The following is a 15,825-nucleotide window of genomic DNA, read 5'->3' as shown; positions in this document are numbered from 1 at the left end:
GATGCCCACAATTAAGATGTTTTAGGTTATTATAGCAGGTCGTGCCAAGAAGTAAATGACAGTGTTTATGTTTGTCTCCTTAGCTGCTTTTTTGTCTTTACTGATGCTCTTCAGGATTTGCTCTACTCTCCCTTTAAGTTTTGAAAACCAAGTAAATACCAAAAATGCTTCATGACATGCATGTTGTTGTACTCTTGGTTATCTGTTTCTATAATGCCATGGAAACATGAATGGCACTTAGAGAAGGGTATAATTGACAGGACTCCACCCTGAGGACTTTGGAATTTTACTTAGAGACATCACAACTGAGAAGGACAAAGGTGGAGGAGGGGGAATGGGTAGGCTGAAGGTCACAACAGTACAGGATCACGAACTGTTATTATTCCTAATGCATACAACCTGGTCTGTGGGATAATTAAAAAATAGCAATTAAAGGTGTTAGCTTCATAACTCCATTCGTAGTTACTTCTTCTCTGGCTTACCTTGATTATGGATCCATTACAAAGCTGGCTCTCTTCAGCCTGTAGAGGCTTCCAGCGAAAGAACCATTTCCACTTGATCAGCAGCCACTTAGCACAGCCCCCGGTGATCAGAGGCACGGGTGTTCCAGGCAGCCAGCCTTGTGGAAAAAGCTCTGCTCCCTCAAGGAATGCTGGTTTCAGCACAGGTCTGTCTGTTTCACCACGGGCTGGTGATGTTTGAAGAGAAGGCACCTACCCTTCTCAGCAGGGAAATATGTCACTGAGTGGGGACAAGCACATGACATTAAGACCTGCACAGCTGGAAGCTCAGAGTGTCTGAGCCTTCTCCAGCTTGTTTTTATTTAAAATAGGTAATTTTTTAAAAAAAATCTGATTCCCCCCGTGCTAAAATCTCTGCACCACCTTCTCACACAAGGTAATCCTCAGTGCAGTGGGAAATCCTGGATTCCCCCCAGGCACTGCTTCCACAGCTGCCTCAGTGTCACCCAGCACCAGCTCCAGGCCAACTGCAGTGTTTACACCGAGGGAAAGTGAGTGACTGTGCACTACGTGGCACCAGTTATCAGTGGCCCGGCTGGAAATATCTCATGAGTCTGACATCAAGAACCACAACAGAGAACAGATTCTGAAAGGGCTCCAGTCCCAAAGCAGCAGCTCTCCTTCAATGACTCGGGTTGGCTTGCACCACATCTGGAGTAGCAGCAAGAGAAAGCAAAATCACCTTCTAGAAAAAGTTTCTTTAAAAATGGAAATGTCACTTCACTATCAGATTCTTCAAACAGTTTGTGTAACACGCAGGAGAAGTGACAAGCTGCCATTTAACCATTCTCCTCAGGCTGTGTGGTGGTGGGGAGAACCCTTGCCTAAGAGCTGATTAAAGACCAGTTTCTCTCACTCTAACCACTACCATCTCTTAGAAAAGTAGAAGGAAATGTTTGGTGGGGACCACTGACTTTAATAAAAGACAACAGAATGCATTTCCCCCTGAAGATATTTCCCTGTGAAAAAGAGAGCTTTCCTGTGTTATAGCCTCTGCTGAGAAATATTTTGCTGCCAGCTCTGATGCTCCATTCCAAAGCAGAGGCTCTTCCACAAAGCCTGGGCCTCTCCAATGTGTTTGCTGTGATATCTGGTGCTTTGTTTGTCATAAGGTTTTTGGGTTTTTTTCATATGCAGCTCTCATTCAAATTATGTTGCATATGGCTGCAGAATTCTTAATTTCCCCACTTCCAAAATCACAATTTGTAATATGCCAAACTCCACAGGCCACCAGAAACCACTTAGCAAAGGAGATGTCAGAGAGTATCTTGTGGTTTCTCTAAAGGTTTTTAAAAGCTGCAAAAAACAGAATTATCTAAAGGCACTCACTTCAAAAAGGATGTTACAGTATATTCAGAGGCACAATAAAAGATATGTTTTACAAAGCAGATTTTGTAAGAAGATTTATTTTAATTAAGTGATTTCATGATGAAACATGGTCTTAAACAAAATAGAGATCAGTATGAAAATAAAGTTATACACAGAAAATTCTTTTCCCCAAATGTTTTTGAGTAACAGGGAATACAACACAACAGTCCTGTATTCAAATTATGTAAATCTGTGAGCAGTCAAACATTACAGTACATTCCTTGAAGCCAGGCACAATGACACACATTGTGTGCCCCTGTAACACACCCAACACATTTTCTTTCTCTTCTCTCTGCCTCGAAGAAAAAAAATCCTGAAATGTAATGCAATGTAAATAGGGAAAAGGAAGGAAACCATCCTAGTGCTTGAAGCAGGTATTCCCCATTTAGTGTTTTGTGAAAGTCGTGTACCAAATTCAGATGAAACTTATACTGGCTTGTAGAAAGATAGAAAAACTTGGAATTGTATTTGATTTACAGTCTTGTGAACACTTAACTGAAAAGTATGGAAAGGATTAAAAAATACACGTGTTCTACTTAAAGCTTAGAAATAAATACGCACTCCATATTCTCAGTGCCTGAAATTCTTTAAAAACAAAGAACTTGGTATAAAATTAGATCAAGTAATTGTCAAAAATGAGGAAGATGCACCTATAATCCTGTTAGATTCTGGATGCCTGCATCCCCACTACAAAAACTTGTAAAACTCTACACACTTTCAAACATGCTGAATAACCCAAACTGTAACCTAGCAAGGGCAGGAACATCAACTGACTTGGGGGTAGCAGTATTCCACACCACATCCCTCATTACCTTCTTCTCCTCTAAAGATCTCCCTTTCCATACTGTACCAACCCTTACAAGTAGAAATGTTCAGTCAATTATTCAAAAAGCAGCCTTGCTGATCAGGATTCATGGATGCCCTCGAGGCTACGTCATTCCCAGGAAAAACAGCGTGCAAAGAAAAAGCATCCTCCACATGTGATTTATGCAGTTAATATTATCATAATTCTCCTCCTCCCTGCAATGCTGATAATAAACAGCAGTCTCCTGAGTGTTGCAGACTCATTGCAGAAAAATGTCCTGCTGAATGGAACTATTGAACCAGTATGGTTCAACATGGGAGTTGTCTTCTCATTTAGGACTTCAAGTTTGTATAAAACTCCTACTGTCTCAGTAACCATATTGCAGAAGAAAACTCACAAGCAATTGTTTTGACTCTCATATTGAATCATTCAATAGCCTTGTCTTTCAGGTAAAAAAAAAACAGGTCAACTTTTAGGTACAGAAACCCATCGTGAAACCCCCCCACCCTCTTACACAGTAATTTTTTGATAATGTCATTAGAGTGTGAATGGAGTCGAGACTTGCAGCTGCTTGGGTAACACGACCTAGGTCACTGAGAAAATTCTAATTACCCTAATTAAGCTTTGGAAATGCCACATCAATCCTTGTCTTTGTGGAAATGCATGGTTCTTGCACAACCATAATGCAAATATCAAGTATCTTTAAAAAACCCCAAAATCTGCATTTTGACACATCTAAACATTAGGGATTTGTCCCATCCCACTGAAAAGGAAAGTCACCATTGGTTGTGATGATTTAACCTTTTATCAGAAGTGGTATCCCTTGCCAAATGCAGATAATAATAAACAGTCATTACTCTTACAAACAAAAGACCACTTCCAGACACCACCCTTATTTTATTTAGAAGCTTTCGTTTTCCTGAAAATAGCCCAAATAAAAAACCAGCCCAGTCCCAATGAAACAAAACAAAAAGGCCAAACCACGTAGAAGTAAATTTTCTGATTGTGTACTTAGATTTTCAAAAGCCAATAATCAGTTAAAGCATGTCCTGCAGCTGCACTAACACCAATGTACTTCAGGATGGACAGTCATTTTTTTCCCTAGGTGCATTATCACAGCCTAATTTTCAAGCAGGAAGTGTCCTGTTTTATATCCCAGGGCTCATCCCTGCTCCCTGTCCTGCTCCCTACCCTCCAAGTGCAGTCCTTTTGCTGTGCCTCGTGCTCACTGCAGCCCTCCTCCACAGCTGTGTCTTGTGTGCTGCATGAACAGCCCTGTCTTATCATTACAGCACCTACAGTTCCATTCCTGCTTAGAATTATTTATGAGGCTTCCAAGATTTATTTTCTTATTCATACAGTAATCTACTTTAAAATTAGTGAGCTCCAACTGACTGCAGTCAGCATGGCAGCCAAATATGATGTCTCAGCAAAATCCTCTCTTATTGACCTTATCCTGCTGGATGGGCATTTCTAACTATGAAAAATGCAATCCTCGTTTCAAATGAAAGATGTTGAATAGTCAGTGGAGTGTGTCACGAGCTGCTTGTATTGCAAGTAGCAAGGATCACAGACCCAACGAGCTTTTGGGACAAATCCAGCTCAAGGGCTGCATGAGGAAGCCTCCAGCTGTGGAAGGCACAGTCCTCACTACAGGAACAGATCTCCTGCTGCTGTGATTTCTGGATCAGCATCACCTGCCTCACTGCAAAGGCTCTGCACCCACCTGGCCAACAGCCTGGGGCAGCCCATGGGGCCCACAAATTCTGGCAATATAAAACATTGCAAGCAAAATTCCCTGCCTCATTAATTTTGCAAAACCAAAACCGAAAGACATTTTCCCCTTGGATATCTAATCAACTATTTTCAAAAGCACTTTTATGACTATTTTTATTGAACAGCTCAGTCTTGATGTCAGAGTAACAGTCATCCTGTCGACTCTGGACTGAGGGAGCTGCTTTTGAAAGCAAACCCAAACCCAGAGTCTTACTGTGATACTACAGCTCCAGTCAGTGTAGGTGGTCAGCAATTGTCTCTGGGTGATTGTAGGATTATGTGCAATCAAAAGGAACAGGATGGATGGCTTTGGAAGGCAGCCCAAAATAAGGGAGACCAGAGTCCTGTGGAGTTCTGTAGGTCTATACATTTAAAAGCTAATTGATGTCAGCACAAAAGGATGTTGAATTAGTTGAACAACACACCTCCTGAGTGCTTAACAAAAGCCTCAAAGTCGGCAAGGCTTTTTCTAACACGGGCTGAATGAGAAGCTTCTCAAAGTTCTGAAAACAAGAAACAACTGAAACCCAAAAGAGAAAGTTTCATAATTCAGAAGTTTTTAAAGGGGCGAAAGGATTGAGAGCAGCATAGCTCAGCTGCCTTTCACACCCATCATAGCTTGGGGAAATTTGTCAGAATATGTCTCTAGTTAAAATTTTAGTATCATTATTCTGCAATGTAATCTGAAAGGAAACAAGTTCAAATTTTGAAATACTGACTTAGAAAGGGGCTAATCAATGAGTGTGGCAACTATTTCACACAGTCCTCAGGAGGTATTTTTAAATGCATTTGGAATACATACAGACACTTCAATGGATTGTAACCATTCCAGGAGTCATCTGTCATCCTTTTACCAAAAATCAGGAGGAACCTTTCTAAACAGTGGCCAGAAGGTCAGTCATACAAAACAGAATTATCAAATAATCATGATTTTACCTTAAAATACCTACAGCATAATATGGCTCTGAGCAAAACCTATGAAGTAAAGTCCTAAAGGAAAATATTTAGTAAAAATACTACAAATGTTTAAGTAAAAAACATTTCATAGCAATGAACATCCCAAATAGTAGTAGCCTAATGCCAAAATTAGTCAGTCTAAAGCTGAATAGAAGCACTATGAAGTTCATGGTCTATTTGGAAAACATGCAAAATATAAACCATCTTTCATTGTAAAAATTCTGTGTTTGGAGGGTCAGCATTGCAATTCTGCACACTGCTAACTGCAGTGGGTTATGCTGCCTTTACAGTAAAATTATTCTTTTCCTCTACTATTTACCTAACATATATTTAGTTTTCCAGCAAACAAATAATTTCAAATTCAACCTCCAACAATTTTTTACTGTAAAATATTTAGCAAAAGGTTAAGCTAGTCCAACAGCAGCCACTGTCGTTGCACTAATAAAGTCGTAAAGAATTTTTTACTTAAACTGATGAGCCAGTCAACCCATAGCATTTCTGGAGTTCTGTTTTATAGCCCATAGTTGAGCTAAAACACAAACAGTTTAAGAAGTCAGCTTCTTCTGAAATTTTGCTTGGAGTTCAATTGCTTGCCCAGAGAGAAAAGGATGAGAAGGGGAAGCAACAGCAGATGAAATCTACATCTGCAATCTTATGACTGGAGATCAACCTTCTGCTCAATTCCCATTAGTGCTAACAGGAATATATTAACCCTCCACATAAAAAAAGTGGCAGGAAAAACAATACTATTAGTATAATTTAATGCAGCTAAGTTTCATTCCCTGAAAAGAAGTAACTTGCTTTATGCTATGGGGAGTGAACTTACACTGGCCATTCAAACACAGCTGCTGAAGTTTCCCTGATGTGAACAGGGATTCCCTCAGTCCAGAGACAGCCTGCTTCAAGCAGCTCCAGAAAACTCTGCAGCTACCACTGCAGAAACTCAGTAAACATCTGCAATTAATACTGCTGAGATTACATTTAACAACCAGATGAAGGAATTTTTTTTAAACTTTTTTTTAAGGATTAAAAATACGTAAGAAACCACAAACCTCTTCTCTTTCCTATAATTTTAAACTGAGCAAACTACCAGTCCGGTGCTGTGCCAGTCCAGCCCCTACCAGAAGCTTTGTGTGATGTCCTGCCAGGGCACTGCTGCCTGGATTTTCGGTTCCCCGAAGATGAGAGCTCCTCCCCGCCCCCTGTGCCCCGGGGCTGGCTGCTGCCATGCGGAGCTCATGTGGTGCCCGTGAGCAGCCTTGCCTGGGAACGCACAGGAGCTCACCCCACTTACTCTCTAAGCCATGTTAGCATTTTTTATGGTAAGGTCGGTACAGGAGAATGAAAAGGATGTTTAAAAGAAAAAGGAGGCAAATATTTGATGAATACCAAGGAAAGACAGCAGGCAGGGAGTGGGTGGGGAAGAAGGTCTGGATTGAAAGGCTTTCCTGTCCCACCTTGGCAGGTGCTGCTGGCGGTGTGACAGAGGGGGCAGATGGCTGTGCCCTGCTGCTGTGGGCAAAGGCAGCACTCCCCTCACTGCTGCCAATGGTGACTGCTACAGCAGGTGCCACACTGCACAACTTCATTGATTCCAAGGTGTTGGGGTGTATTTAGGAGTGTTCTGGCTGTAACCTCACTGCCACCAGGTGAGCAAAGCACACCTCTGCTGGGCTGGGATGCTGGGACCTGGGGAGAGGGGTCCTGCCCTGGCACGTGGGGCACAGAGGCCACTCTGCTGCCAGCCTGCCCAGGCTGCAGTGACCTGGGAGCTGCTTTCTGGCTGGTGACGTGTGGCTCCACTTCCCAGCAGAGCAGGAAACATGGGCACCTGACTTCAATTCCTGCAGGGGTGTCCCCTGCCAGCCTCTGCGACGAAGATGCTGCAGGTTAAGTTAATATGAGTTGTCATTGGCTGAAGGGATTCTTCTGTCAACTTTTTTCCTTCCTAAATGCAAAGCTCCTTAGCACCATCTGGAAAAGCTCCCAGGAGATACAGAGATGTGGAAAGGCTCCCCAGCCTTGCTCTGTGTGGACCCTCATCCCTGCTACAAGGTGTCACAAGCAATAGCACTGTGGTTGCCTGCTGCAGCCAAGCTGCAGGACACGAAAGCTGGCTTTCCCTTGGGACACATTTAATGGGAATGGCTTCTCCAAAGGGAGAACATTCCAAGCAGTTGCCAGGAGATGTGGGTATCTGACTAAGCTCAGGCTTCCTCTCCTCTGCTCCCTCCTTGCTAATCCCTTAGAGCAGCAGCATCCCTTACAGGTCACAAAGAGCCAAGTGCTCGAGGCAGCACGGGGAGCTGTACCCAGCTGACACCTCAGCCTTCCCACAGAGCTTTGCTGGAGTCCCCCAGGGGATGTTGGCAGCACAGGAGGAAGCAGCAACTTATCCTTAGTCTCTCTTGGCTTTAGTGCTACAAAGACTCTGGATTTTTTTAAATATTTATCTGTTTTCTAACTGACAGCTGCCCCACACTGATGACCCTGTCACATCTTCACAGAATATTGGATTATGGCTGATTTCAATTATTTTTACATGCATAAATACAGAACAAATGGGTGCAGTAGATATATTTAAATAAAAATTGACAAGATGCATTTATTGTTTTAGTTTTGTACAAAAGCATAACTTAAAAGGCAAACTAGTATAAACTTACTTTGTGCCAAATATTTAAACTTTTCATTCCAAAGAGTATCTGGTTCAAAACTTGTAGATACAGTTTCCACCTGGGAAATCTCTTTTTTAAAGACCACAGATAACACAGTATTGTAAAATGAAAATTCTGTAGTCCTTCAACCAATCAGAAGTTGCATTCTGCTCCGAGTGCCAGAATTTTAGCTACTCAGTGACTGGATCCCATGAAACATGAGCCATGCTGGAGTGACCTGCTGAAAAGTCAGTTTGCCTACTGCTCATTCGTGTTCTGAAGAGAGATGTGCATTAGGACCCGTGACATGCAATCTTAGCAAAGACTGATAAATATACATGTAGAAAGAGGGCAATGTGTTTGGATTTTTCTTTGCTACTTCATACCAGCCAGAAGTAGCCTAAGAAAACCTAAGTTACTTAAGAGAGTCCCAGATGTCATGCAGAAGCTCAATTATTCTTGAAAGAAAAGAATGCTCTCGCCCTGATTTTGCTTTTCCTTTGCTCATGTGGCATTTCCTCAGTAAGTCTGGAGGGTTTTCTCAGTCACCACCACAGCTGCAGCTGCCTTCTGCCTCGGAGGGTGACTGGCAGTCTCTGCTGATGACATCTCCAGGGACGCTCGCCTCTGCCGGAACAGACCTCCCACCAGAACAAGCAGGACACCTCCCTCCGATGCCCCTTCAAGGGCCTCCAAAGCCAGAAGGTTACTTCAAAAGCTACTTTCCCCACAGAACAGGGCTTGCTGTGCTGCAGCACTACCAAAAGGGCTAGCACAGAGCTGGATTCGTGTTCTTGCCATCCAGTATCAGAGCACAACTCCTGCCATTCCAAAATGCGGCGGACGCGGCGCGGGACAGCAGCTGCGCGAAAAATGGGGCACAGCTGCACAAGTGTTCCACAAGACCATCTGGAGGAAAAGTACCAAAAATAGAAGCCAGCAAGCCTCGTGTGTTTCAGCAAAATTAAGCATAAAGAAATCGGTGTCCATGCAGTGTTTGATATGCCATAGAAACTGCTTCAAAGAACATTGGATAAGAAAACTATTGATCAGTGAAAATGCAAGCTTGGACACTACGAACAGGTTACATCTTGTAGGTGTTCACTGATACAGGACAGTGGCATTATGACCAGTGGCTCACCTTAAAGAAGTTATTCGTGGTTTTCCAAATGAGCTAGTGTTTTACAGTGCTGTACAAATAAAAAGTTGTGGGGAGCATATGAAATATCTGTATTAAATTCCACTGCATTAAGTTATCCAATGCATGAAAAATGACCCAGATGCATTTAAAATAAATGCATATTACAATATCACATATAGTATTATAAAATTATTACTTATGTGCACAGTCCTGATATCTGTAGACATGGCACTGTGAAGAAAGCCTGGTTCCTAAGCATTTTTATAGATATTTGATAGTGATGCAATTTGCTATCAGTCAGATCATAATGTCCCTTCAACTTTGGTACATTCAGTGCAAAATATTTTCGGGAGTTTTTTTACTCTTATAAAAATAAAAGGCATTTTTTTCCCTGGAGAGTGCTTAAAGAATAAACACTAGCAGAATGTCTGTTCAAGCATGGAAAGTGACAAAACAGAAATAACACTTTTGTTTGCTTGTTTCCTGTTTACACTCTAAGAAACATAATATAACGAACCTATAAAAATAAACAGAAGTCACTGTGTTAGGGTTTTTTTCCTGATATGCTGTGATAAATTGCTAGTTTCTTCTTAAAATAGTTTCCATGCAGTATAAAGCATAAAATCAGTCTTATTAAGTTATTAAGTTCATTGTAACAGCTCATATTTTGTCATACACACCACTGGCAAACCCATTTCCACAAACCTCCTCAATGCACAAGCTGTTGTTACATCCTTTGTTGGAGATTTTCCTTCCAACCCACTTCTGCCTCAGGAACTTGAGCTCTATGGTGTTCCCCATGCAGGCACTCGTAGTCTTAGGTAAAGCAAGTGTTGGATATGCTGTTATAACATATGGCATAAAGTAATGTACCTTCATGAATTTAAAAAAAAAAAAGGGATTGATGAAAGTTCAGTTGTATGCTTTTTTTATAATTTACTGGGTAGGTAAGGGACTGAATGATTTCACATTTTGACTTGAATTTTCTATTCAACAACTCTGATGAAATCCAGTCCTCGGGTACATGTGAGTTTTGCAGTAGCCAGATGGATCACAACATGGCATCACGTTTCTGGTTTGCTCAGAACATAAACTTTAGAGTGTAGCCATCCCAAAAACCCATGGATTGCAAGACTTGGCTTTCCCTGCACACCAGGCACACTCTAGTTTCACTGTTGAGAATTCTGCCACTACCACAATGCTTTTTAACTGCTTCACAAGCTCCTTGGTGGAACCTCATTATTTGAATTGCACCATGAAACAATTTTCCTCTAGGAAATCCAATACAAAAGTTCATTCATTCCTTGAGAAGACAGATCCACAAAAGTCCAATGAGCTGGGCACTGTGGTTTGTGTATCACTCAAGTCCAAAAGTACTTGTCTCTTCTACTGCTGTCAACAGTTTTTCATATAACATAGAGAATGATGGGTAAGGGGGAAGGTCCAGACGATTGAAACAAGTGTGAGCCCTGAGGGGAAAAAGAGAGAGGAGGTGAAGAAGTGCATTATTTGAAAAGTTCAAAAGAGAACACACAGATTGGTATGTGCTTGAATAGAGATGGGCAGATAGTATTCTTTTGGGAGACTTTGTTCTGTCAAATGATGTTTTCCAATTGAACAGGTAGTAAGGTTTAATCTACTTTCTTCTTATTAAAATAAGCCAGTAAGAAGCATTTATGAAGCTCTTTAGAAACACACTGACAGTCCAAAAGGCATGGGATAAATTTTATCCATCAAATGTGCATGAGAAAAAAAAAAAAAGAATGATTTGGCATGGTACAAGTCAAACAGTCTGGTCTGAAATCTTGTCTTTAAATGTGTCTTCTGAGATGCAGCCTTTCTTTTCTGTATGGATGATACCTGAATACTGTATTTGTAATGATATTTCCACACATCTCCAGATCTACAGGAAACAATCCTACAGTGGTAAAAGACAGATAAATTAGATGCTCTTCCTTCTACAGATGCTCTTCCTTCTACAGTTCCTTGGCATATGGATGGTGTTGTTGAGGCATACTGCTTGTGCTGATATTCCCAAGGGCCATATCTGCCCTAGAGGCCAGCAGCTTTTGGAATTACAAAAAGCCATGCACAAACCTGGTTGCTAGAGGCTGCCCTGCTTTCTGAAGTGTGTGACCATGCAATTTATTTCTCAGTTTTTGAAGTCCATCTACCTCAAGTTTGTTGGCACACTTGGAACTGTCTCTCAAATCCTCTTCCAGGGAATGAAAAGGGAGATAACAAAGGTGGGACCATGGATTTCATTGCCTCTCCTCAGGGCATGCTAAGGATGGTACTTCCTAAAACACTGAGGTGGATGAGCCTGCTCTAATGAAATAGACAATATAACCATTAATGTGATGGGATCTTGAGGATGGAATTGAAATGATGCAAAGAGAAACTGGAAGAGGCATCTCTTCTGCTCCAAAGCTTTGCAACAAAGCCTCACTTTAGACTGATTTTCAAATTTTGGCAGGTCTCCATTTACAAATACTTTAATCTTTTGCAATAAAATACATCATAGAGTTATTTATTTAAATTCAATCCAGCTGAAAACCAAACTCCTCCTGCAGTGCCCTGCCCTTCATCAGTATGATCTCTATTATGCATAAATATGTCACATGTTTCAGACTGAACAAGCTCCCTCCTCACAGCAAATGGAACTCCTCATTTAACCTACCCAGTCCCAGAAATCCAGCTGTCTACCACAGACCTGAACAGACTTCCTCTGAGCCAGAAAGCACTGCCTTGCATGTGAGCAAATCCATTAATTGCCACTTCAAGTGCCTCTCAGCTCCCAGCTCTGGGAATGGAAGATGGAGTGAAGTGGGTTAATCTCACTTGTTAAAAAACCTCAGAGTCCATTACAAACTGGAACTCATTGAAGCAGAAACACCCACTCAGTTACAGCCTTGTAGTGTCATAAAAATATCAGGCTGAAGATATGTATACACAGCACACAAGGTCACACCATTATTATAAACACAGTCCAAACACCAAATATGCAATCACTTAAAAAAAATTGCCTTTAGCACCCTCCCCAAATCCAGTACTCTTAGAAGAACACTGCTGGTACATGCTGGGTAGCAGAGATGGCATTTCCCCACTCCATATTCCGGGGCTCTGGTAAAATTTTTCTACCCAGGCATCTCTCTAAGGCTCCTGGAGGAAAGCTTTCTTTTTACTCCTCCTTTGCCTTTCCAAAAATCTTATAAAACAATATCTGTGATACAGATTATATTGTTCCATGTCCTGCAGAGTACTTTAAAAAAACCTGAAAACAGTCTCTTATGAAGAAAGAGACTGTTTTAAGACCAGCAGCAACTGGAACTCAGTGATCCCTTGAATTCAATGTAGAGTGCTGAAGAATCTTAGGCAATTAAGAGCCTAACCATATGCTTCTGCTCCATGGGGCTGACAGCCACTCATTAGAACTATGGATCATGCTGTGTGGGCTGTAAAACCACAAATTAGAAAAGACACAGTATATAATTAGCTAGGGATTCATTACAAACTGGTTTAATAGTAAGCTGGCATGTTGTTTACATTTATTAAGAGAACTGAGTTTTATCTTATTTTGAGGGCAATTTTGAAAATGGAATCACTTACTGTGGAAAACCAAGTAATTAAAAAAGACAAAAACAAGACCTTTGTCTTCTGAGGTGATGCAAGCTTTTCCAACCCCAGCACACAACTTCCTAAGTCCTTGAGACAAACATTTTTTTTTCCTTCTGGGGAGTATCTTCCCATTCCAACATTTCAAACCACATGGGCACTGACTGTTCTTCTTCCTGGGCTCACATCTTATAACAACATAAAAACCCATCTTGGTTCCTAAAGTCTAGGTTCCCAGATTCCCAATTAAACTCCCCTTCATTTTGATTACCATAGTAAAAGAGAGGGATTTAGGATTAAAATGCAGGAGTCAGACATAAATATAATTTCCAAATGAATCATCACATGAATGAATAAATAATGGACAACAATGAACCTGGAACCAATTTCTCAGCATGAGAGTGAATTGAAAGAATACTGTTTCCTTCCCCTAGTTTAGTCTAATCTGCAACATAGTGTACAAGGAGGAAGTAGAAGTGGCACTGGGGTAGCAATAGCTAAGCTGAACCCATAATAATCAACCTTTCCAGGGCATTTTACATGCTACCTAGTTAGTGTCAAAGACAGCAATGCAAGCTGGGCAACCTGACATGTGCCTCACAGAAATGTCACTGTTTGGATTCAGCAGAGCTGATTACACAGCAGTCAGAACAGTGGGAGCTAGGCAAACATCTAGTGAAAACCTTTGTGTTTACATTCACAGCTGCTCAGGCCACAGCCACATACCTAGGTGACTGTCCTAGCTGCCCTTTGTGTCTCAGAGCAGGAAGGAGAGATGGGGATGGGTATTCTTAGGTGCTTTCAGCACTGCTGTAATGTTCTTAGAAACAGAGGAAGAATCTAAGTCCACTGACCTGTTAAATCCTCACTTTTGCCACCGAGCACCGAGCACTATCAAATTTCACAGGCACTCCTGCTAAGAGGGCAATTTGCAAAGTACAACACTGCTGGGAGTGACTGATGGTGCCTTAACATAAAAGCTTTAGTTATCAGAGAATCAGTAAGAGTCACAGAGTCCTAGGGCAGTGTTCCCAGCAGATCCAGCGATGTGTTTACACATGCTGGGCTTGTTTGGAAACCTCTTGAAAGTTGCTACTCGAGGTGGCGGTTACTGATGTGTTACCTCGGAGCCAGCAGTACCTGGGCTTTGCACAGGGAGTCTCAGAGGCTGCTGAGACCCAGGCTGAAGCTGCACTGCACCCAAGAACTCCACATGTCACAATGCAAACTGCACTTTTGGCTTGGGGCTTAACCCATTTCAGCACTAACATGGAAGAGGTTTCATTTTTTATGAGATCAAGGTTTACCATGTGTGAATACCAGGAACTTTTTGCTCAGGATGACTGCAGGTGTTTGTCACGCACAGTTGTTTTTATTTTCATTCTCACATTTGTATGGTAAAAACGATCCAGAGAGACAAAATTCCAATGTCTGCTAACCAAGGGAAGGTGAGGTAAGTGAAATTTCAATGAATGATACAATCTCTTAAATGTGAGGAGCTGGCATTTCCCCTACACTTGCTGAACAGCCTATGATAGCAACGATCCTCAACATGTTCCTCCATACTGCACTTTTGGAAGCAGCTTTATTCTGCAATTTATCACAACCAGGGTTCTGCATAACCTTTCCAGAGGAAATTCTGAACATCCTGTTCTGGCAGGTCCTGACCTTTTCCAAGCTCTGCTTGCAAGCACCAGGAATTTCAGCTTCAGAGAATATATGGAAAAAATCATGCAATTTCTTTCCTTACTTCAACTCACAAAAAAACCTCCCTTTTTTTAAAAAGTCACAGCTTTTACTTTTTAAACAGAACCAAAACTAGTCCATAGGCCAATCATAATCAAACTATAAAGGAGACTTATTGGGCTACAAGGTATTACTAGGCCCCCAGATGACATTTGATATGAAACAGCAATTTTCAGGATTTGGATTCCTTGACTCCTCAGTTGCCTGGCTCTCCTTTGTGCTGTAAACAGGAAAGATGGCTCTGCTGAAAGGCCACCCGCTGTGCCTGTGGATTTCACAGCACCACTTCTGTGTCCATGACCTTCTCCATGCAGCTCTGATGGCTGCAGCCAACCCAAGAGACATCTCTGCCTCTGACCTTGTGCTGGAGGAAAAACCTACAGCTTGTTGGTCAGAGAGACTCTGGGTGTCTCTGACAGCCACCCTGTGTCTAAGATGAGACTGAATGCAAGTTATTCCTGAGGCATCTTGTTTATGAGGAGTGGGTTTATGATTAGGGTTGAGCTGCCTCCATGGATCAGCCCAGCCCAAAGCCACCTCCAGAGGCTGTACACAGCATACTAAAGCTGAGGTGTGATTAAGCAGAGTTAGGCTGCCCACACTCCACACACTAATCTGTGTCCAACCACTCCTAACCCATTCTAGAGGCTGCAGAATCACAGAACTGGGTGAAAGAAAATCTCCCAGCTATCAGTCTCATCACAGTAAACACAATAACCTGTAATTTTCTGTCAAGGAAGAAACCAAGCTGAAGGTGGTTTTTTCATCATTCACATTATTAGTCTAGTCCTGGTATTGTTACCATGGACCTTTGAAGAGAGCTCTGTTTTCTACTCCAAAAATTGGAAAACTTTTTTTTTTTTTTAATCTTTTCATCCATCTCCTCTAAACCTGCCCTACCCAATATAAATTGCAAGGGCTTGTACAACTCAACTCTTGCTTTCATATCTTGGACTCTGATACTGTTCCTTTACCCTCTTCACCTATTTCAATTGATCTTACTTGTTCTCTTTGAAATCCTCACCTTCTCTTGTCTCCCTTGCTGCTTCTCAAGTGAAATCATTCCCTCCCACTTATTCTGCACTCACAACTTGCCTCTTCAGTATTTGTTAACACTGGACATCAGACTGAGCATAAAAATTGTATCACTAAACTATACTATAAAGCCTGTGTCTGATGCAAAAAATATAAAAGTAGCTTTCAGTCAGACATAGTCACAAGAGCTACTTTAACTCATATTCA

General features: G+C 41.7%; 1 protein-coding gene across 2 annotated transcripts in view; it reads right to left on the bottom strand.

Annotated features, from left to right (window-relative positions):
- Positions 1-8,006: 8,006 nt before the first annotated feature.
- The window catches only part of HECW2 (HECT, C2 and WW domain containing E3 ubiquitin protein ligase 2), a 148,805-nt gene continuing 140,986 nt past the window's right edge, over positions 8,007-15,825 (bottom strand). For both annotated transcript variants that reach the window (XM_059853385.1, XM_059853386.1), the window contains one exon: positions 8,007-10,691. In XM_059853385.1, coding sequence (XP_059709368.1) covers positions 10,580-10,691 — 112 coding nt within the window. In that variant the 3' untranslated portion in view covers positions 8,007-10,579. The remainder of the gene's footprint in view (positions 10,692-15,825) is intronic.

This window comes from Haemorhous mexicanus, chromosome 8 (genome assembly GCF_027477595.1).
Source record: "Haemorhous mexicanus isolate bHaeMex1 chromosome 8, bHaeMex1.pri, whole genome shotgun sequence".
In the NCBI taxonomy this organism is placed as follows: Eukaryota; Metazoa; Chordata; class Aves; order Passeriformes; family Fringillidae; genus Haemorhous; species Haemorhous mexicanus.
The sequence above is the reverse complement of the archived record's forward strand: the minus strand, read 5'-3'. Positions and strand labels throughout refer to the sequence as shown.